This window comes from Oncorhynchus tshawytscha, unplaced genomic scaffold (genome assembly GCF_018296145.1).
Source record: "Oncorhynchus tshawytscha isolate Ot180627B unplaced genomic scaffold, Otsh_v2.0 Un_contig_3454_pilon_pilon, whole genome shotgun sequence".
NCBI classification, from domain to species: Eukaryota; Metazoa; Chordata; class Actinopteri; order Salmoniformes; family Salmonidae; genus Oncorhynchus; species Oncorhynchus tshawytscha.
Genome location: NW_024608040.1, coordinates 22,076 through 46,196, shown reverse-complemented (window position 1 = coordinate 46,196; position 24,121 = coordinate 22,076). Strand labels below are relative to the sequence as shown.

The window sequence follows — 24,121 nt, the reverse complement described above, 5'->3', positions numbered from 1 at the left end:
AAAAGAGAAACATGTATTATTCCAAATTTGCAGCTGGTGGTTGGAACATTTATTACCCTTTCTTTAATCAACCTGTCTATTTTGAGTTTAAAATCATTTGAATTTTAGTGTAGCTTGTCCTGTTTGTGTGGTCCTAACAGTTAAGATATGCTTTTTAGAGGCAGTCATTGCTGGGACAGCAACGGGACCTTGTGTGTATGGTGAGTTGTCAGATCGATACTGAGTGAGAGTCACATAGCTTCAACGGATGGGAAGGGAGAGAAACTAACACCCACGCGAGGTCAGCTCTCCTCTCGCTCAAACATCTTCCTCGCAGCTATGGTGGGGGACACTTCCTACCACCTACTACCAACACTTACGCCCTTGCACAGCTTTTCTCTTACCGTTACCTATCAGACAAACTATAGTGTGTATGCAAGGTTAAATCAAAAGCTAGATGTACTTCATGTAAAGGTTGACAACAAGATCATTGTAATGGCAAGTGGATGAATGAAATATCTTCCTCCATGGCAGATCCCAACTTCCTGATGAGCCAGGTGCGTAAGCTGAATGAGAACAGTAACCGAAGGTACCAGTTCTACGATCGCTTATCAAGAACCTGCTGAGGAAAATTCACCAGGACCGCAAGGATAAACCTGACAAGAACTCCTCCGAGGTAGCTGTTTTTCTAGAAACTACTAATACTTTTGTAACTTGCACTTACACTCAGACTTGTTTTTCTCACTGGCTCTAATTTAGCATCTATTTTGATGGCATCTATTTCTCTCTCCTCCCCCGTTCCTCCCCACCCCCTACCCCCCACCAGCCATGTCGTACAGTAAAGATCCAGGTGGGAGAACTGATGAGCAGCACCATGGAGGTCAAGGTCAACATAAACTCTAGAGCATCAGACCTACTGGCTCAGTTCCACAGGCACCTCCACAGCTCTGACAACACCAAGGGCCTGCTCAAGAGGTACAGTACACTACAATCAATGAATCAATGCTTTTAGGAAATGAAGGAATTGTGGATGAGTTGCATGTCTACAACACAGCAACAAACCAATGGTTTATCCCTGAGGTTCGTGGTGATATTCCCCCTGGATGTGCTGCATATGGTTTTTGTTTGTGATGGCACCGGCTTCTGGTGTTTGGTGGAATGGTGGAATATGGAAAATACAGCAATGATCTCTGGGCTGGCGTGGTTACATGCGGTCTGCGGTTGTGAGGCCGGTTGGACGTACTGCCATATTCTCTAAAACAATGTTCGAGGCTCCTTGTGGTAGAGAAAATAACATAAATAACATAAAATTAGACATTATTTTCTACCACAAGGAGCCTCGAACATTGTTTTAGAGAATATGGCAGTACGCCAACCGGCCTCACAACCGCAGACCGCATGTAACCACGCCAGCCCAGAGATCATTGCTGTATTTTCCATATTCCACCATTCCACCAAACACCAGAAGCCGGGTGCCATCACAAACAAAACCACCCAGCTGATCAGGGAAAACTCTGTCCTAGTGGTGATCTCTAAGCACACAGTAAAACCACTGAATCCCTGTCCTAGTGGTGACCTCTAAGCACACAGTAAAACCACTGATTCACTGTCCTAGTGGTGATCTCTAAGCACACAGTAAAACCACTGAATCCCTGTCCTAGTGGTGACCTCTAAGCATACAGTAAAACCACTGATTCACTGTCCTAGTGGTGATCTCTACATACAGTAAAACCACTGAATCCCTGTCCTAGTGGTGACCTCTAAGCATACAGTAAAACCACTGATTCACTGTCATAGTGGTGACCTCTAAGCACACAGTAAAACCACTGATTCACTGTCCTAGTGGTGATCTCTAAGCACACAGTAAACCCACTGCATAGAAAACCTTGCTTCAGAAATGCTACGTTGGCATTTCACTGAGCAGAAATTGAGAATGCTGAAGTTGACCGAATACATTGAATGAATAACAAGTCTGCCTGTTCTTTATCACAGGAACAGTTTGGTGAATGATTTGGGATCATACCTGGACTGTGCCATGTATGAAGTGGGAGGAAATATTGGTAGGTACCACAACACAAGCCTCCACCCCATACCCAGTCTATCTACCAGCCTCCACCCCATACCCAGTCTATCTACCAGCCTCCACCCCATACCCAGTCTATCCACCAGCCTCCACCCCCATACCCAGTCTATCTACCAGCCTCCACCCTATACCCAGTCTATCTACCAGCCTCCACCCCATACCCAGACTATCTACCAGCCTCCACCCCATACCCAGTCTATCTACCAGCCTCCACCCCATACCCAGTCTATCTACCAGCCTCCACCCCATACCCAGTCTATCTACCAGCCTCCACCCCATATCCAGTCTATCTACCAGCCTCCACCCCATACCCAGACTATCTACCAGCCTCCACCCCCCCCCATACCCAGTCTATCTACCAGCCTCCACCCCATACCCAGTCTATCTACCAGCCTCCACCCCATACCCAGTCTATCTACCAGCCTCCACCCCATACCCAGTCTATCTACCAGCCTCCACCCCATACCCAGTCTATCTACCAGCCTCCACCCCATACCCAGTCTATCTACCAGCCTCCACCCCATACCCAGTCTATCTACCAGCCTCCACCCCATACCCAGAATATCTACCAGCCTCCACCCCCATACCCAGACTATCTACCAGCCTCCACCCCATACCCAGTCTATCTACCAGCCTCCACCCCATACCCAGTCTATCTACCAGCCTCTACCCCATACCCAGACTATCTACCAGCCTCCACCCCATACCCAGTCTATCTACCAGCCTCCACCCCATACCCAGTCTATCTACCAGCCTCCACCCCATACCCAGTATCACAGTCTACCAGACTCTACCAGCCTCCACCCCATACCCAGACTATCTACCAGCCTCCACCCCATACCCAGTCTATCTACCAGCCTCCACCCCATACCCAGTCTATCTACCAGCCTCCACCCCATACCCAGTCTATCTACCAGCCTCCACCCCATACCCAGTCTATCTACCAGCCTCCACCCCATACCCAGTCTATCTACCAGCCTCCACCCCATACCCAGTCTATCTACCAGCCTCCACCCCATACCCAGTCTATCTACCAGCCTCCACCCCATACCCAGTCTATCTACCAGCCTCCACCCCATACCCAGTCTATCTACCAGCCTCCACCCATACCCAGCTATCTCCACCCCCCATACCCAGTCTATCTACCAGCCTCCACCCCATACCCAGTCTATCTACCAGCCTCCACCCCATACCCAGACTATCTACCAGCCTCCACCCCATACCCAGTCTATCTACCAGCCTCCACCCCATACCCAGTCTATCTACCAGCCTCCACCCCATACCCAGTCTATCTACCAGCCTCCACCCCATACCCAGTCTATCTACCAGCCTCCACCCCATACCCAGTCTATCTACCAGCCTCCACCCCATACCCAGTCTATCTACCAGCCTCCACCCCATACCCAGTCTATCTACCAGCCTCCACCCCATACCCAGTCTATCTACCAGCCTCCACCCCATACCCAGTCTATCTACCAGCCTCCACCCCATACCCAGTCTATCTACCAGCCTCCACCCCATACCCAGACTATCTACCAGCCTCCACCCCATACCCAGTCTATCTACCAGCCTCCACCCCATACCCAGTCTATCTACCAGCCTCCACCCCATACCCAGTCTATCTACCAGCCTCCACCCCATACCCAGACTATCTACCAGCTCTACCAGCTATCTCCACCCCCCCGCCCAGACTATCTACCAGCCTCCACCCCATACCCAGTCTATCTACCAGCCTCCACCCCCATACCCAGTCTATCTACCAGCCTCCACCCCATACCCAGTCTATCTACCAGCCTCCACCCCATACCCAGTCTATCTACCAGCCTCCACCCCATACCCAGTCTATCTACCAGCCTCCACCCCATACCCAGTCTATCTACCAGCCTCCACCCCATACCCAGTCTATCTACCAGCCTCCACCCCATACCCAGACTATCTACCAGCCTCCACCCCCATACCCAGTCTATCTACCAGCCTCCACCCCATACCCAGTCTATCTACCAGCCTCCACCCCATACCCAGTCTATCTACCAGCCTCCACCTCATACCCAGTCTATCTACCAGCCTCCACCCCATACCCAGTCTATCTACCAGCCTCCACCCCATACCCAGTCTATCTACCAGCCTCCACCCCCATACCCAGTCTATCTACCAGCCTCCACCCCATACCCAGTCTATCTACCAGCCTCCACCCCATACCCAGTCTATCTACCAGCCTCCACCCCATACCCAGTCTATCTACCAGCCTCCACCCCATACCCAGTCTATCTACCAGCCTCCACCCCATACCCAGTCTATCTACCAGCCTCCACCCCATACCCAGTCTATCTACCAGCCTCCACCCCATACCCAGTCTATCTACCAGCCTCCACCCCATACCCAGTCTATCTACCAGCCTCCACCCCCCATACCCAGACTATCTACCAGCCTCCACCCCATACCCAGTCTATCTACCAGCCTCCACCCCATACCCAGTCTATCTACCAGCCTCCACCCCATACCCAGTCTATCTACCAGCCTCCACCCCATACCCAGACTATCTACCAGCCTCCACCCCATACCCAGACTATCTTCCACCAGCCTCTACCAGCCCCCTATACCCAGACTATCTACCAGCCTCCACCCCATACCCAGTCTATCTACCTGCCTCCACCTCCATACCCAGTCTATCTACCAGCCTCCACCCCATACCCAGTCTATCTACCAGCCTCCACCCCATACCCAGTCTATCTACCAGCCTCCACCCCATACCCAGACTATCTACCAGCCTCCACCCCATACCCAGTCTATCTACCAGCCTCCACCCCATACCCAGTCTATCTACCAGCCTCCACCCCATACCCAGTCTATCTACCAGCCTCCACCCCATACCCAGTCTATCTACCAGCCTCCACCCCATACCCAGTCTATCTACCAGCCTCCACCCCATACCCAGTCTACCACCAGCCTCCACCCCATACCCAGACTATCTACCAGCCTCCACCCCATACCCAGTCTATCTACCAGCCTCCACCCCATACCCAGTCTATCCACCAGCCTCCACCCCATACCCAGTCTATCTACCAGCCTCCACCCCATACCCAGTCTATCTACCATCCTCCACCCCATACCCAGTCTATCTACCAGCCTCACCCCCATACCCAGTCTATCTACCAGCCTCCACCCCCATACCCAGGTCTACCTACCAGCCTCCACCCCATACCCAGTCTATCCACCAGCCTCCACCCCATACCCAGTCTATCCACCAGCCTCCACCCCATACCCAGTCTATCCACCAGCCTCCACCCCATACCCAGTCTATCCACCAGCCTCCACCCCATACCCAGTCTATCTACCAGCCTCCACCCCATACCCAGACTATCTACCAGCCTCCACCCCATACCCAGTCTATCTACCAGCCTCCACCCCATACCCAGTCTATCTACCAGCCTCCACCCCATACCCAGTCTACCTACCAGCCTCCACCCCATACCCAGTCTATCTACCAGCCTCCACCCCATACCCAGTCTATCCACCAGCTCTCCACCCCCAGCCTCCACCAGCCCACCCCATACCCAGGCTACCTACCAGCCTCCACCCCATACCCAGTCTATCCACCAGCCTCCACCCCATACCCAGTCTATCCACCAGCCTCCACCCCATACCCAGTCTATCCACCAGTCCACCCCATACCCAGTCTATCCACCAGCCTCCACCCCATACCCAGTCTATCTACCAGCCTCCACCCATACCCAGTCTATCTACCAGCCTCCACCCCATACCCAGTCTATCTACCAGCCTCCACCCCATACCCAGTCTATCTACCAGCCTCCACCCCATACCCAGTCTATCTACCAGCCTCCACCCCATACCCAGTCTACCTACCATCCTCCACCCCATACCAGTCTATCTACCAGCCTCCATCCCATACCCAGTCTATCTACCAGCCTCCACCCCATACCCAGGCTATCTACCAGCCTCCACCCCATACCCAGTCTATCTACCAGCCTCCACCCCAGACTACCCAGCCTCCACCCCACCAGCCTCCAGCCCCATACCCAGTCTATCCACCAGTCTCCACCCCATACCCAGTCTATCTACCAGCCTCCACCCCATACCCAGTCTATCTACCAGCCTCCACCCCATACCCAGTCTATCCACCAGCCTCCACCCCATACCCAGTCTATCTACCAGCCTCCACCCCATACCCAGTCTATCTACCAGCCTCCACCCCATACCCAGTCTATCTACCAGCCTCCACCCCCATACCCAGTCTATCTACCAGCCTCCACCCCATACCCAGACTATCCACCAGCCTCCACCCCATACCCAGTCTATCCACCAGCCTCCACCCCATACCCAGTCTATCTACCAGCCTCCACCCCATACCCAGTCTATCTACCAGCCTCCACCCCATACCCAGGCTATCTACCAGCCTCCACCCCATACCCAGTCTATCCACCAGCCTCCACCCCATACCCAGTCTATCCACCAGCTTCCACCCCATACCCAGTCTATCTACCAGCCTCCACCCCATACCCAGTCTATCCACCAGCCTCCACCCCATACCCAGTCTATCTACCAGCCTCCACCCCATACCCAGTCTATCTACCAGCCTCCACCCCATACCCAGTCTATCTACCAGCCTCCACCCCATACCCAGTCTATCTACCAGCCTCCACCCCATACCCAGACTATCTACCAGCCTCTACCCCAACCCATACCCAGACTATCTACCAGCCTCCACCCCCATACCCAGTCTATCTACCAGCCTCCACCCCATACCCAGTCTATCTACCAGCCTCCACCCCATACCCAGTCTATCTACCAGCCTCCACCCCATACCCAGTCTATCTACCAGCCTCCACCCCATACCCAGACTATCTACCAGCCTCCACCCCCTTACCAGACTATCTACCAGCCTCCACCCCATACCCAGTCTATCTACCAGCCTCCACCCCATACCCAGTCTATCTACCAGCCTCCACCCCATACCCAGTCTATCTACCAGCCTCTACCCCATACCCAGACTATCTACCAGCCTCACCCCATACCCAGTCTATCTACCAGCCTCCACCCCATACCCAGTCTATCTACCAGCCTCCACCCCATACCCAGTCTATCTACCAGCCTCCACCCCATACCCAGTCTATCTACCAGCCTCCACCCCATACCCAGTCTATCTACCAGCCTCCACCCCCCATACCCAGTCTATCTACCAGCCTCCACCCCATACCCAGGCTATCCTACCAGCCTCCACCCCATACCCAGTCTATCTCCAGCCTCCACCCCATACCCAGTCTATCTACCAGCCTCCACCCCATACCCAGTCTATCTACCAGCCTCCACCCATACCCAGTCTACCTACCATCCTCCACCCCATACCCAGTCTATCTACCAGCCTCCACCCCATACCCAGTCTATCTACCAGCCTCCACCCCCATACCCAGGCTACCTACCAGCCTCCACCCCATACCCAGTCTATCCACCAGCCTCCACCCCATACCCAGTCTATCCACCAGCCTCCACCCCATACCCAGTCTATCCACCAGTCTCCACCCCATACCCAGTCTATCCACCAGCCTCCACCCCATACCCAGTCTATCTACCAGCCTCCACCCCATACCCAGTCTATCCACCAGCCTCCACCCCATACCCAGTCTATCTACCAGCCTCCACCCCATACCCAGTCTATCTACCAGCCTCCACCCCATACCCAGTCTATCTACCAGCCTCCACCCCATACCCAGGCTACCTACCAGCCTCCACCCCATACCCAGCCTCTACCCCATACCCAGGCTACCACCAGCCTCCACCCCATACCCAGTCTATCCACCAGCCTCCACCCCATACCCAGTCTATCCACCAGCCTCCACCCCATACCCAGTCTATCTACCAGCCTCCACCCCATACCCAGGCTATCTACCAGCCTCCACCCCATACCCAGACTATCCACCAGCCTCCACCCCATACCCAGTCTATCCACCAGCCTCCACCCCATACCCAGTCTATCTGTAGCCTCCACCCCATACCCAGTCTATCTACCAGCCTCCACCCCATACCCAGTCTATCTACCAGCCTCCACCCCATACCCAGACTATCTACCAGCCTCTACCCCATACCCAGACTATCTACCAGCCTCCACCCCATACCCAGTCTATCTACCAGCCTCCACCCCATACCCAGTCTATCTACCAGCCTCCACCCCATACCCAGTCTATCTACCAGCCTCCACCCCATACCCAGTCTATCTACCAGCCTCCACCCCATACCCAGACTATCTACCAGCCTCCACCCCATACCCAGTCTATCTACCAGCCTCCACCCCATACCCAGTCTATCTACCAGCCTCCACCCCATACCCAGTCTATCTACCAGCCTCCACCCCCATACCCAGTCTATCTACCAGCCTCCACCCCATACCCAGACTATCTACCAGCCTCCACCCCATACCCAGTCTACCAGCCTCCACCCCATACCCAGTCTATCTACCAGCCTCCACCCCATACCCAGTCTATCTACCAGCCTCCACCCCATACCCAGTCTATCTACCAGCCTCCACCCCATACCCAGTCTATCTACCAGCCTCCACCCCATACCCAGTCTATCTACCAGCCTCCACCCCATACCCAGTCTATCTACCAGCCTCCACCCCATACCCAGTCTATCTACCAGCCTCCACCCCATACCCAGTCTATCTACCAGCCTCCACCCCCATACCCAGACTATCTACCAGCCTCCACCCCATACCCAGTCTATCTACCAGCCTCCACCCCATACCCAGTCTATCTACCAGCCTCCACCCCATACCCAGTCTATCTACCAGCCTCCACCCCATACCCAGTCTATCTACCAGCCTCCACCCCATACCCAGTCTATCTACCAGCCTCCACCCCATACCCAGTCTATCAGCTCTACACCCTATACCAGCCTCCAGCCCCATACCCAGTCTATCTACCAGCCTCCACCCCATACCCAGTCTATCTACCAGCCTCCACCCCATACCCAGTCTATCTACCAGCCTCCACCCCATACCCAGTCTATCTACCAGCCTCCACCCCATACCCAGACTATCTACCAGCCTCCACCCCATACCCAGTCTATCTACCAGCCTCCACCCCATACCCAGTCTATCTATTTACAGCCTCCACCCCATACCCAGTCTATCTACCAGCCTCCACCCCATACCCAGTCTATCTACCAGCCTCCACCCCATACCCAGTCTATCTACCAGCCTCCACCCCATACCCAGTACCCAGCCTCCACCCCATATCTCTACCAGCCTCCACCCCATACCCAGACTATCTACCAGCCTCCACCCCATACCCAGTCTATCTACCAGCCTCCACCCCATACCCAGTCTATCTACCAGCCTCCACCCCATACCCAGACTATCTACCAGCCTCCACCCCATACCCAGACTATCTACCAGCCTCCACCCCATACCCAGTCTATCTACCAGCCTCCACCCCATACCCAGTCTATCTACCAGCCTCCACCCCATACCCAGTCTATCTACCAGCCTCCACCCCATACCCAGTCTATCTACCAGCCTCCACCCCATACCCAGTCTATCTACCAGCCTCCACCCCATACCCAGTCTATCTACCAGCCTCCACCCCATACCCAGTCTATCTACCAGCCTCCACCCCATACCCAGTCTATCTACCAGCCTCCACCCCCCAGTACCCAGCCTCCACCCCATACCAGCCTCCAGCCCCATACCCAGTCTATCTACCAGCCTCCACCCCATACCCAGACTATCTACCAGCCTCCACCCCATACCCAGTCTATCTACCAGCCTCCACCCCATACCCAGTCTATCTACCAGCCTCCACCCCATACCCAGTCTATCTACCAGCCTCCACCCCATACCCAGTCTATCTACCAGCCTCCACCCCATTTGCCCAGTCTACCAGCCTCCACCCCATACCCAGCCCATCTACCAGCCTCCACCCCATACCCAGTCTATCTACCAGCCTCCACCCCATACCCAGTCTATCTACCAGCCTCCACCCCATACCCAGACTATCTACCAGCCTCCACCCCATACCCAGTCTATCTACCAGCCTCCACCCCATACCCAGTCTATCTACCAGCCTCCACCCCATACCCAGTCTATCTACCAGCCTCCACCCCATACCCAGTCTATCTACCAGCCTCCACCCCATACCCAGTCTATCTACCAGCCTCCACCCCATACCCAGTCTATCTACCAGCCTCCACCCCATACCCAGTTTATCTACCAGCCTCCACCCCATACCCAGTCTATCTACCAGCCTCCACCCCATACCCAGACTATCTACCAGCCTCCACCCCATACCCAGTCTATCTACCAGCCTCCACCCCATACCCAGTCTATCTACCAGCCTCCACCCCATACCCAGTCTATCTACCAGCCTCCACCCCATACCCAGTCTATCTACCAGCCTCCACCCCATACCCAGACTATCTACCAGCCTCCACCCCATACCCAGTCTATCTACCAGCCTCCACCCCATTATGACCCAGTCTATCTACCAGCCTCCACCCCATACCCAGTCTATCTACCAGCCTCCACCCCATACCCAGTCTATCTACCAGCCTCCACCACCCCATACCCAGCCTACCCTACCAGCCTATCCACCCCATACCCAGACTATCTACCAGCCTCCACCCCATACCCAGTCTATCTACCAGCCTCCACCCCATACCCAGTCTAGCCTCCACCCCATACCCAGTCTATCTACCAGCCTCCACCCCATACCCAGTCTATCTACCAGCCTCCACCCCATACCCAGTCTATCTACCAGCCTCCACCCCATACCCAGTCTATCTACCAGCCTCCACCCCATACCCAGTCTATCTACCAGCCTCCACCCCATACCCAGTCTATCTACCAGCCTCCACCCCATACCCAGTCTATCTACCAGCCTCCACCCCATACCCAGTCTATCTACCAGCCTCCACCCCATACCCAGTCTATCTACCAGCCTCCACCCCATACCCAGTCTATCTACCAGCCTCCACCCCATACCCAGTCTATCTACCAGCCTCCACCCCATACCCAGTCTATCTACCAGCCTCCACCCCATACCCAGTCTATCTACCAGCCTCCACCCCATACCCAGTCTATCTACCAGCCTCCACCCCATACCCAGTCTATCTACCAGCCTCCACCCCATACCCAGTCTATCTACCAGCCTCCACCCCATACCCAGTCTATCTACCAGCCTCCACCCCATACCCAGTCTATCTACCAGCCTCCACCCCATACCCAGTCTATCTACCAGCCTCCACCCCATACCCAGTCTATCTACCAGCCTCCACCCCATACCCAGTCTATCTACCAGCCTCCACCCCATACCCAGTCTATCTACCAGCCTCCACCCCATACCCAGTCTATCCCAGCCTCCACCCCATACCCAGTCTATCTACCAGCCTCCACCCCATACCCAGTCTATCTACCAGCCTCCACCCCCCATACCCAGTCTATCTACCAGCCTCCACCCCATACCCAGTCTATCTACCAGCCTCCACCCCATACCCAGTCTATCTACCAGCCTCCACCCCATACCCAGTCTATCTACCAGCCTCCACCCCATACCCAGTCTATCTACCAGCCTCCACCCCATACCCAGTCTATCTACCAGCCTCCACCCCATACCCAGTCTATCTACCAGCCTCCACCCCATACCCAGTCTATCTACCAGCCTCCACCCCATACCCAGTCTATCTACCAGCCTCCACCCCATACCCAGTCTATCTACCAGCCTCCACCCCATACCCAGTCTATCTACCAGCCTCCACCCCATACCCAGTCTATCTACCAGCCTCCACCCCATACCCAGTCTATCTACCAGCCTCCACCCCATACCCAGTCTATCTACCAGCCTCCACCCCATACCCAGTCTATCTACCAGCCTCCACCCCATACCCAGTCTATCTACCAGCCTCCACCCCATACCCAGACTATCTACCAGCCTCCACCCCATACCCAGTCTATCTACCAGCCTCCACCCCATACCCAGTCTATCTACCAGCCTCCACCCCATACCCAGTCTATCTACCAGCCTCCACCCCATACCCAGTCTATCTACCAGCCTCCACCCCATACCCAGTCTATCTACCAGCCTCCACCCCATACCCAGTCTATCTACCAGCCTCCACCCCATACCCAGTCTATCTACCAGCCTCCACCCCATACCCAGTCTATCTACCAGCCTCCACCCCATACCCAGTCTATCTACCAGCCTCCACCCCATACCCAGACTATCTACCAGCTCTTTCACTACCAGCCTCCACCCCATACCCAGTCTATCTACCAGCCTCCACCCCATACCCAGTCTATCTACCAGCCTCCACCCCATACCCAGTCTATCTACCAGCCTCCACCCCATACCCAGTCTATCTACCAGCCTCCACCCCATACCCAGTCTATCTACCAGCCTCCACCCCATACCCAGTCTATCTACCAGCCTCCACCCCATACCCAGTCTATCTACCAGCCTCCACCCCATACCCAGTCTATCTACCAGCCTCCACCCCATACCCAGTCTATCTACCAGCCTCCACCCCATACCCAGTCTATCTACCAGCCTCCACCCCATACCCAGACTATCTACCAGCCTCCACCCCATACCCAGTCTATCTACCAGCCTCCACCCCATACCCAGTCTATCTACCAGCCTCCACCCCATACCCAGTCTATCTACCAGCCTCCACCCCATACCCAGTCTATCTACCAGCCTCCACCCCATACCCAGTCTATCTACCAGCCTCCACCCCATACCCAGTCTATCTACCAGCCTCCACCCCATACCCAGTCTATCTACCAGCCTCCACCCCATACCCAGTCTATCTACCAGCCTCCACCCCATACCCAGTCTATCTACCAGCCTCCACCCCATACCCAGTCTATCTACCAGCCTCCACCCCATACCCAGTCTATCTACCAGCCTCCACCCCATACCCAGTCCTACCAGCCTCCACCCCATACCCAGTCTATCTACCAGCCTCCACCCTACATACCCAGTCTATCTACCAGCCTCCACCCCATACCCAGTCTATCTACCAGCCTCCACCCCATACCCAGACTATCTACCAGCCTCCACCCCATACCCAGACTATCTACCAGCCTCCACCCCATACCCAGTCTATCTACCAGCCTCCACCCCATACCCAGTCTATCTACCAGCCTCCACCCCATACCCAGTCTATCTACCAGCCTCCACCCCATACCCAGTCTATCTACCAGCCTCCACCCCATACCCAGTCTATCTACCAGCCTCCACCCCATACCCAGTCTATCTACCAGCCTCCACCCCATACCCAGTCTATCTACCAGCCTCCACCCCATACCCAGTCTATCTACCAGCCTCCACCCCATACCCAGTCTATCTACCAGCCTCCACCCCATACCCAGTCTATCTACCAGCCTCCACCCCATACCCAGTCTATCTACCAGCCTCCACCCCATACCCAGTCTATCTACCAGCCTCCACCCCATACCCAGTCTATCTACCAGCCTCCACCCCATACCCAGTCTATCTACCAGCCTCCACCCCATACCCAGTCTATCTACCAGCCTCCACCCCATACCCAGTCTATCTACCAGCCTCCACCCCATACCCAGTCTATCTACCAGCCTCCACCCCATACCCAGTCTATCTACCAGCCTCCACCCCATACCCAGTCTATCTACCAGCCTCCACCCCATACCCAGTCTATCTACCAGCCTCCACCCCATACCCAGTCTATCTACCAGCCTCCACCCCATACCCAGTCTATCTACCAGCCTCCACCCCATACCCAGTCTATCTACCAGCCTCCACCCCATACCCAGTCTATCTACCAGCCTCCACCCCATACCCAGTCTATCTACCAGCCTCCACCCCATACCCAGTCTATCTACCAGCCTCCACCCCATACCCAGTCTATCTACCAGCCTCCACCCCATACCCAGTCTATCTCCACCAGCCTCCACCCCACCCCATACCCAGTCTATCTACCAGCCTCCACCCCATACCCAGTCTATCTACCAGCCTCCACCCCATACCCAGTCTATCTACCAGCCTCCACCCCATACCCAGTCTATCTACCAGCCTCCACCCCATACCCAGTCTATCTACCAGCCTCCACCCCATACCCAGTCTATCTAGCCTCCACCCCATACCTCCACCCCATACCCAGTCTATCTACCAGCCTCCACCCCATACCCAGTCTATCTACCAGCCTCCACCCCATACCCAGTCTATCACCAGCCTCCCCATACCCAGTCTATCTACCAGCCTCCACCCCATACCCAGTCTATCTACCAGCCTCCACCCCATACCCAGTCTATCTACCAGCCTCCACCCCATACCCAGTCTATCTACCAGCCTCCACCCCATACCCAGTCTATCTACCAGCCTCCACCCCATACCCAGTCTATCTACCAGCCTCCACCCCATACCCAGTCTATCTACCAGCCTCCACCCCATACCCAGTCTATCTACCAGCCTCCACCCCCAGTCTATCTACCAGCCTCCACCCCATACCCAGTCTACCAGCCTCCACCCCATACCCAGTCTATCTACCAGCCTCCACCCCATACCCAGTCTATCTACCAGCCTCCACCCCATACCCAGTCTATCTACCAGCCTCCACCCCATACCCAGTCTATCTACCAGCCTCCACCCCATACCCAGTCTATCTACCAGCCTCCACCCCATACCCAGTCTATCTACCAGCCTCCACCCCATACCCAGTCTATCTACCAGCCTCCACCCCATACCCAGTCTATCTACCAGCCTCCACCCCATACCCAGTCTATCTACCAGCCTCCACCCCATACCCAGTCTATCTACCAGCCACCCCATACCCAGTCTATCTACCAGCCCACCCCATACCCAGTCTATCTACCAGCCTCCACCCCATACCCAGTCTATCTACCAGCCTCCACCCCATACCCAGTCTATCTACCAGCCTCCACCCCATACCCAGTCTATCTACCAGCCTCCACCCCATACCCAGTCTATCTACCAGCCTCACCCCTCCAGTCTATCTACCCATACCCAGTCTATCTACCAGCCTCCACCCCATACCCAGTCTATCTACCAGCCTCCACCCCATACCCAGTCTATCTACCAGCCTCCACCCCATACCCAGTCTATCTACCAGCCTCCACCCCATACCCAGAATATCTACCAGCCTCCACCCCATACCCAGTCTATCTACCAGCCTCCACCCCATACCCAGTCTATCTCCAGCCCCATACCCAGTCTATCTACCAGCCTCCACCCCATACCCAGTCTATCTACCAGCCTCCACCCCATACCCAGTCTATCTACCAGCCTCCACCCCATACCCAGTCTATCTCCCACCCCATACCCAGTCTATCTACCAGCCTCCACCCCATACCCAGTCTATCTACCAGCCTCCACCCCATACCCAGTCTATCTACCAGCCTCCACCCCATACCCAGTCTATCTACCAGCCTCCACCCCATACCCAGTCTATCTACCAGCCTCCACCCCATACCCAGTCTATCTACCAGCCTCCACCCCATACCCAGTCTATCTACCAGCCTCCACCCCATACCCAGACTATCTACCAGCCTCCACCCCATACAGACTATCTACCAGCCTCCACCCCATACCCAGTCTATCTACCAGCCTCCACCCCATACCCAGTCTATCTACCAGCCTCCACCCCATACCCAGTCTATCTACCAGCCTCCACCCCATACCCAGTCTATCTACCAGCCTCCACCCCATACCCAGTCTATCTACCAGCCTCCACCCCATACCCAGTCTATCTACCAGCCTCCACCCCATACCCAGTCTATCTACCAGCCTCCACCCCATACCCAGTCTATCTACCACCCAGTCTATCTACCAGCCTCCACCCCATACCCAGTCTATCTACCAGCCTCCACCCCATACCCAGTCTATCTACCAGCCTCCACCCCATACCCAGTCTATCTACCAGCCTCCACCCCATACCCAGTCTATCTACCAGCCTCCACCCCATACCCAGTCTATCTACCAGCCTCCACCCCATACCCAGTCTATCTACCAGCCTCCACCCCATACCCAGTCTATCTACCAGCCTCCACCCCATACCCAGGCTATCTATACCCCCAGTCTATCTACCAGCCTCCACCCCATACCCAGTCTATCTACCAGCCTCCACCCCATACCCAGTCTCTACCAGCCTCCACCCCATACCCAGCCTCCAGCCTCCACCCCATACCCAGTCTATCTACCAGCCTCCACCCCATACCCAGTCTATCTACCAGCCTCCACCCCATACCCAGTCTATCTACCAGCCTCCACCCCATACCCAGTCTATCTACCAGCCTCCACCCCATACCCAGTCTATCTACCAGCCTCCACCCCATACCCAGTCTATCTACCAGCCTCCACCCCATACCCAGTCTATCTACCAGCCTCCACCCATACCCAGTCTATCTACCAGCCTCCACCCCATACCCAGTCTATCTACCAGCCTCCACCCCATACCCAGTCTATCTACCAGCCTCCACCCCATACCCAGTCTATCTACCAGCCTCCACCCCATACCCAGTCTATCTACCAGCCTCCACCCCATACCCAGTCTATCTACCAGCCTCCACCCCATACCCAGTCTATCTACCAGCCTCCACCCCATACCCAGTCTTCCATCAGCCTCCACCCCAGCCTCCACCCCACCCCATACCCAGTCTATCTACCAGCCTCCACCCCATACCCAGTCTATCTACCAGCCTCCACCCCATAGTCTATCCCAGCCTCCACCCCATACCCAGACTATCTACCAGCCTCCACCCCATACCCAGTCTATCTACCAGCCTCCACCCCATACCCAGTCTATCTACCAGCCTCCACCCCATACCCAGTCTATCTACCAGCCTCCACCCCATACCCAGTCTATCTACCAGCCTCCACCCCATACCCAGTCTATCTACCAGCCTCCACCCCATACCCAGTCTATCTACCAGCCTCCACCCCATACCCAGTCTATCTACCAGCCTCCACCCCATACCCAGTCTATCTACCAGCCTCCACCCCATACCCAGTCTATCTACCAGCCTCCACCCCATACCCAGTCTATCTACCAGCCTCCACCCCATACCCAGTCTATCTACCAGCCTCCACCCCCATACCCAGTCTATCTACCAGCCTCCACCCAGTCTACCCAGCCTCCACTATCTATCTACAGCCTCCACCCCATACCCAGTCTATCTACCAGCCTCCACCCCATACCCAGTCTATCTACCAGCCTCCACCCCATACCCAGTCTATCTACCAGCCTCCACCCCATACCCACCCAGTCTATCTACCAGCCTCCACCCCATACCCAGTCTATCTACCAGCCTCCACCCCATACCCAGTCTATCTACCAGCCTCCACCCCATACCCAGTCTATCTACCAGCCTCCACCCCATACCCAGTCTATCTACCAGCCTCCACCCCATACCCAGTCTATCTACCAGCCTCCACCCCATACCCAGTCTATCTACCAGCCTCCACCCCATACCCAGTCTATCTACCAGCCTCCACCCCATACCCAGTCTATCTACCAGCCTCCACCCCATACCCACCCAGCCTCTATACCCAGTCTATCTACCAGCCTCCACCCCATACCCAGTCTATCTACCAGCCTCCACCCCATACCCAGTCTATCTACCAGCCTCCACCCCATACCCAGTCTATCTACCAGCCTCCACCCCATACCCAGTCTATCTACCAGCCTCCACCCCATACCCAGTCTATCTACCAGCCTCCACCCCATACCCAGTCTATCTACCAGCCTCCACCCCATACCCAGTCTATCTACCAGCCTCCACCCCATACCCAGTCTATCTACCAGCCTCCACCCCATACCCAGTCTATCTACCAGCCTCCACCCCATACCCAGTCTATCTACCAGCCTCCACCCCATACCCAGTCTATCTACCAGCCTCCACCCCATACCCAGTCTATCTACCAGCCTCCACCCCATACCCAGTCTATCTACCAGCCTCCACCCCATACCCAGTCTATCTACCAGCCTCCACCCCATACCCAGTCTATCTACCAGCCTCCACCCCAGTCTACCCAGACACCCCATACCCAGTCTATCTACCAGCCTCCACCCCATACCCAGTCTATCTACCAGCCTCCACCCCATACCCAGTCTATCTACCAGCCTCCACCCCATACCCAGTCTATCTACCAGCCTCCACCCCATACCCAGTCTATCTACCAGCCTCCACCCCATACCCAGTCTATCTACCAGCCTCCACCCCATACCCAGTCTATCTACCAGCCAGCCTCTATCTACCCCTCCACCCCATACCCAGACTATCTACCAGCCTCCACCCCATACCCAGTCTATCTACCAGCCTCCACCCCATACCCAGTCTATCTACCAGCCTCCACCCCATACCCAGTCTATCTACCAGCCTCCACCCCATACCCAGTCTATCTACCAGCCTCCACCCCATACCCAGTCTATCTACCAGCCTCCACCCCATACCCAGTCTATCTACCAGCCTCCACCCCATACCCAGTCTATCTACCAGCCTCCACCCCATACCCAGTCTATCTACCAGCCTCCACCCCATACCCAGTCTATCTACCAGCCTCCACCCCATACCCAGTCTATCTACCAGCCTCCACCCCATACCCAGACTATCTACCAGCCTCCACCCCATACCCAGTCTATCTATCAGCCTCCACCCCAGCCTCCACCCCATACCCAGTCTATCTACCAGCCTCCACCCCATACCCAGTCTATCTACCAGCCTCCACCCCATACCCAGTCTATCTACCAGCCTCCACCCCATACCCAGTCTATCTACCAGCCTCCACCCCATACCCAGTCTATCTACCAGCCTCCACCCCATACCCAGTCTATCTACCAGCCTCCACCCCATACCCAGTCTATCTACCAGCCTCCACCCCATACCCAGTCTATCTACCAGCCTCCACCCCATACCCAGTCTATCTACCAGCCTCCACCCCATACCCAGTCTATCTACCAGCCTCCACCCCATACCCAGTCTATCTACCAGCCTCCACCCCATACCCAGTCTATCTACCAGCCTCCACCCCATACCCAGTCTATCCACCAGCCTCCACCCCATACCCAGTCTATCTACCAGCCTCCACCCCATACCCAGTCTATCTACCAGCCTCCACCCCATACCCAGTCTATCCACCAGCCTCCACCCCATACCCAGTCTATCTACCAGCCTCCACCCCATACCCAGTCTATCTACCAGCCTCCACCCCATACCCAGTCTATCTACCAGCCTCCACCCCATACCCAGTCTATCTACCAGCCTCCACCCCATACCCAGACTATCTACCAGCCTCCACCCCATACCCAGTCTATCTACCAGCCTCCACCCCATACCCAGTCTATCTACCAGCCTCCACCCCATACCCAGTCTATCTACCAGCCTCCACCCCATACCCAGTCTATCTACCAGCCTCCACCCCATACCCAGTCTATCTACCAGCCTCCACCCCATACCCAGTCTATCTACCAGCCTCCACCCCATACCCAGTCTATCTACCAGCCTCCACCCCATACCCAGTCTATCTACCAGCCTCCACCCCATACCCAGTCTATCTACCAGCCTCCACCCCATACCCAGACTATCTACCAGCCTCCACCCCATACCCAGTCTATCTACCAGCCTCCACCCCATACCCAGTCTATCTACCAGCCTCCACCCCATACCCAGTCTATCTACCAGCCTCCACCCCATACCCAGTCTATCTACCAGCCTCCACCCCATACCCAGTCTATCTACCAGCCTCCACCCCATACCCAGTCTATCTACCAGCCTCCACCCCCATACCCAGTCTATCTACCAGCCTCCACCCCATACCCAGTCTATCTACCAGCCTCCACCCCATACCCAGTCTATCTACCAGCCTCCACCCCATACCCAGTCTATCTACCAGCCTCCACCCCATACCCAGTCTATCTACCAGCCTCCACCCCATACCCAGTACTGCCAGCCTCCACCCCATACCCAGTATCTACCAGCCTCCACCCCATACCCAGTCTATCTACCAGCCTCCACCCCATACCCAGTCTATCTACCAGCCTCCACCCCATACCCAGTCTATCTACCAGCCTCCACCCCATACCCAGTCTATCTACCAGCCTCCACCCCATACCCAGTCTATCTACCAGCCTCCACCCCATACCCAGTCTATCTACCAGCCTCCACCCCATACCCAGTCTATCTACCAGCCTCCACCCCATACCCAGTCTATCTACCAGCCTCCACCCCATACCCAGTCTATCTACCAGCCTCCACCCCATACCCAGTCTATCTACCAGCCTCCACCCCATACCCAGACTATCTACCAGCCTCCACCCCATACCCAGTCTATCTACCAGCCTCCACCCCATACCCAGTCTATCTACCAGCCTCCACCCCATACCCAGTCTATCTACCAGCCTCCACCCCATATCCAGTCTACCTACCATCCTCCACCCCATACCCAGTCTATCTACCAGCCTCCACCCCATACCCAGTCTATCTACCAGCCTCCACCCCATACCCAGGCTACCTACCAGCCTCCACCCCATACCCAGTCTATCCACCAGCCTCCACCCCATACCCAGTCTATCTACCAGCCTCCACCCCATACCCAGTCTATCTACCAGTCTCCACCCCATACCCAGTCTATCCACCAGCCTCCACCCCATACCCAGTCTATCTACCAGCCTCCACCCCATACCCAGACTATCTACCAGCCTCCACCCCATACCCAGTCTATCTACCAGCCTCCACCCCATACCCAGTCTATCTACCAGCCTCCACCCCATACCCAGTCTATCTACCAGCCTCCACCCCATACCCAGTCTATCTACCAGCCTCCACCCCATACCCAGTCTATCTACCAGCCTCCACCCCATACCCAGTCTATCTACCAGCCTCCACCCCATACCCAGGCTACCTACCAGCCTCCACCCCATACCCAGTCTATCCACCAGCCTCCACCCCATACCCAGACTATCTACCAGCCTCCACCCCATACCCAGTCTATCTACCAGCCTCCACCCCATACCCAGTCTATCTACCAGCCTCCACCCCATACCCAGTCTATCTACCAGCCTCCACCCCATACCCAGTCTATCTACCAGCCTCCACCCCATACCCAGTCTATCTACCAGCCTCCACCCCATACCCAGTCTATCTACCAGCCTCCACCCCATACCCAGTCTATCTACCAGCCTCCACCCCATACCCAGACTATCTACCAGCCTCCACCCCATACCCAGACTATCTACCAGCCTCCACCCCATACCCAGACTATCTACCAGCCTCCACCCCATACCCAGTCTATCTACCAGCCTCCACCTCATACCCAGTCTATCTACCAGCCTCCACCCCATACCCAGTCTATCTACCAGCCTCCACCCCATACCCAGTCTATCTACCAGCCTCCACCCCATACCCAGTCTATCTACCAGCCTCCACCCCATACCCAGTCTATCTACCAGCCTCCACCCCATACCCAGTCTATCTACCAGCCTCCACCCCATACCCAGTCTATCTACCAGCCTCCACCCCATACCCAGAATATCTACCAGCCTCCACCCCATACCCAGTCTATCTACCAGCCTCCACCCCATACCCAGTCTATCTACCAGCCTCCACCCCATACCCAGTCTATCTACCAGCCTCCACCCCATACCCAGTCTATCTACCAGCCTCCACCCCATACCCAGTCTATCTACCAGCCTCCACCCCATACCCAGTCTATCTACCAGCCTCCACCCCATACCCAGTCTATCTACCAGCCTCCACCCCATACCCAGTCTATCTACCAGCCTCCACCCCATACCCAGTCTATCTACCAGCCTCCACCCCATACCCAGAATATCTACCAGCCTCCACCCCATACCCAGACTATCTACCAGCCTCCACCCCTTACCCAGACTATCTACCAGCCTCCACCCCATACCCAGTCTATCTACCAGCCTCCACCTCATACCCAGTCTATCTACCAGCCTCCACCCCATACCCAGTCTATCTACCCGCCTCCACCCCATACCCAGTCTATCTACCAGCCTCTACCCCATACCCAGACTATCTACCAGCCTCCACCCCATACCCAGTCTATCTACCAGCCTCCACCCCATACCCAGTCTATCTACCAGCCTCCACCCCATACCCAGTCTATCTACCAGCCTCCACCCCATATCCAGTCTATCTACCAGCCTCCACCCCATACCCAGACTATCTACCAGCCTCCACCCCATACCCAGTCTATCTACCAGCCTCCACCCCATACCCAGACTATCTACCAGCCTCCACCCCATACCCAGTCTATCTACCAGCCTCCACCCCATACCCAGTCTATCTACCAGCCTCCACCCCATACCCAGTCTATCTACCAGCCTCCACCCCATACCCAGTCTACCTACCATCCTCCACCCCATACCCAGTCTATCTACCAGCCTCCACCCCATACCCAGTCTATCTACCAGCCTCCACCCCATACCCAGGCTACCTACCAGCCTCCACCCCATACCCAGTCTATCCACCAGCCTCCACCCCATACCCAGTCTATCCACCAGCCTCCACCCCATACCCAGTCTATCCACCAGTCTCCACCCCATACCCAGTCTATCCACCAGCCTCCACCCCATACCCAGTCTATCTACCAGCCTCCACCGCATACCCAGACTATCTACCAGCCTCCACCCCATACCCAGTCTATCTACCAGCCTCCACCCCATACTCAGTCTATCTACCAGCCTCCACCCCATACCCAGTCTATCTACCAGCCTCCACCCCATACCCAGTCTACCTACCATCCTCCACCCCATACCCAGTCTATCTACCAGCCTCCATCCCATACCCAGTCTATCTACCAGCCTCCACCCCATACCCAGGCTACCTACCAGCCTCCACCCCATACCCAGTCTATCCACCAGCCTCCACCCCATACCCAGTCTATCCACCAGCCTCCACCCCATACCCAGTCTATCCACCAGTCTCCACCCCATACCCAGTCTATCCACCAGCCTCCACCCCATACCCAGTCTATCTACCAGCCTCCACCCCATACCCAGTCTATCCACCAGCCTCCACCCCATACCCAGTCTACCTACCATCCTCCAACCCATACCCAGTCTATCTACCCGCCTCCACCCCATACCCAGTCTATCTACCAGCCTCTACCCCATACCCAGACTATCTACCAGCCTCCACCCCATACCCAGTCTATCTACCAGCCTCCACCCCATACCCAGACTATCTACCAGCCTCCACCCCATACCCAGTCTATCTACCAGCCTCCACCCCATACCCAGTCTATCTACCAGCCTCCACCCCATACCCAGTCTATCTACCAGCCTCCACCCCATACCCAGTCTACCTACCATCCTCCACCCCATACCCAGTCTATCTACCAGCCTCCACCCCATACCCAGTCTATCTACCAGCCTCCACCCCATACCCAGGCTACCTACCAGCCTCCACCCCATACCCAGTCTATCCACCAGCCTCCACCCCATACCCAGTCTATCCACCAGCCTCCACCCCATACCCAGTCTATCCACCAGTCTCCACCCCATACCCAGTCTATCCACCAGCCTCCACCCCATACCCAGTCTATCTACCAGCCTCCACCGCATACCCAGACTATCTACCAGCCTCCACCCCATACCCAGTCTATCTACCAGCCTCCACCCCATACCCAGTCTATCTACCAGCCTCCACCCCATACCCAGTCTATCTACCAGCCTCCACCCCATACCCAGTCTATCTACCAGCCTCCATCCCATACCCAGTCTATCTACCAGCCTCCACCCCATACCCAGGCTACCTACCAGCCTCCACCCCATACCCAGTCTATCCACCAGCCTCCACCCCATACCCAGTCTATCCACCAGCCTCCACCCCATACCCAGTCTATCCACCAGTCTCCACCCCATACCCAGTCTATCCACCAGCCTCCACCCCATACCCAGTCTATCTACCAGCCTCCACCCCATACCCAGTCTATCCACCAGCCTCCACCCCATACCCAGTCTACCTACCATCCTCCAACCCATACCCAGTCTATCTACCAGCCTCCACCCCATACCCAGTCTATCTAC

General features: G+C 56.0%; 1 protein-coding gene across 1 annotated transcript in view; it reads left to right on the top strand.

Annotated features, from left to right (window-relative positions):
* Window positions 1-595: 595 nt before the first annotated feature.
* Window positions 596-24,121, top strand: part of LOC121843236 (rho GTPase-activating protein 18-like) — a gene marked incomplete at its 5' end in the record, with an annotated part of 28,688 nt that continues 5,162 nt past the window's right edge. Inside the window, 3 exons of the mRNA XM_042312806.1 lie at window positions 596-655; window positions 806-954; window positions 1,972-2,039. Of these exons, the coding sequence (XP_042168740.1) occupies window positions 596-655; window positions 806-954; window positions 1,972-2,039 (277 nt within the window). The remainder of the gene's footprint in view (window positions 656-805; window positions 955-1,971; window positions 2,040-24,121) is intronic.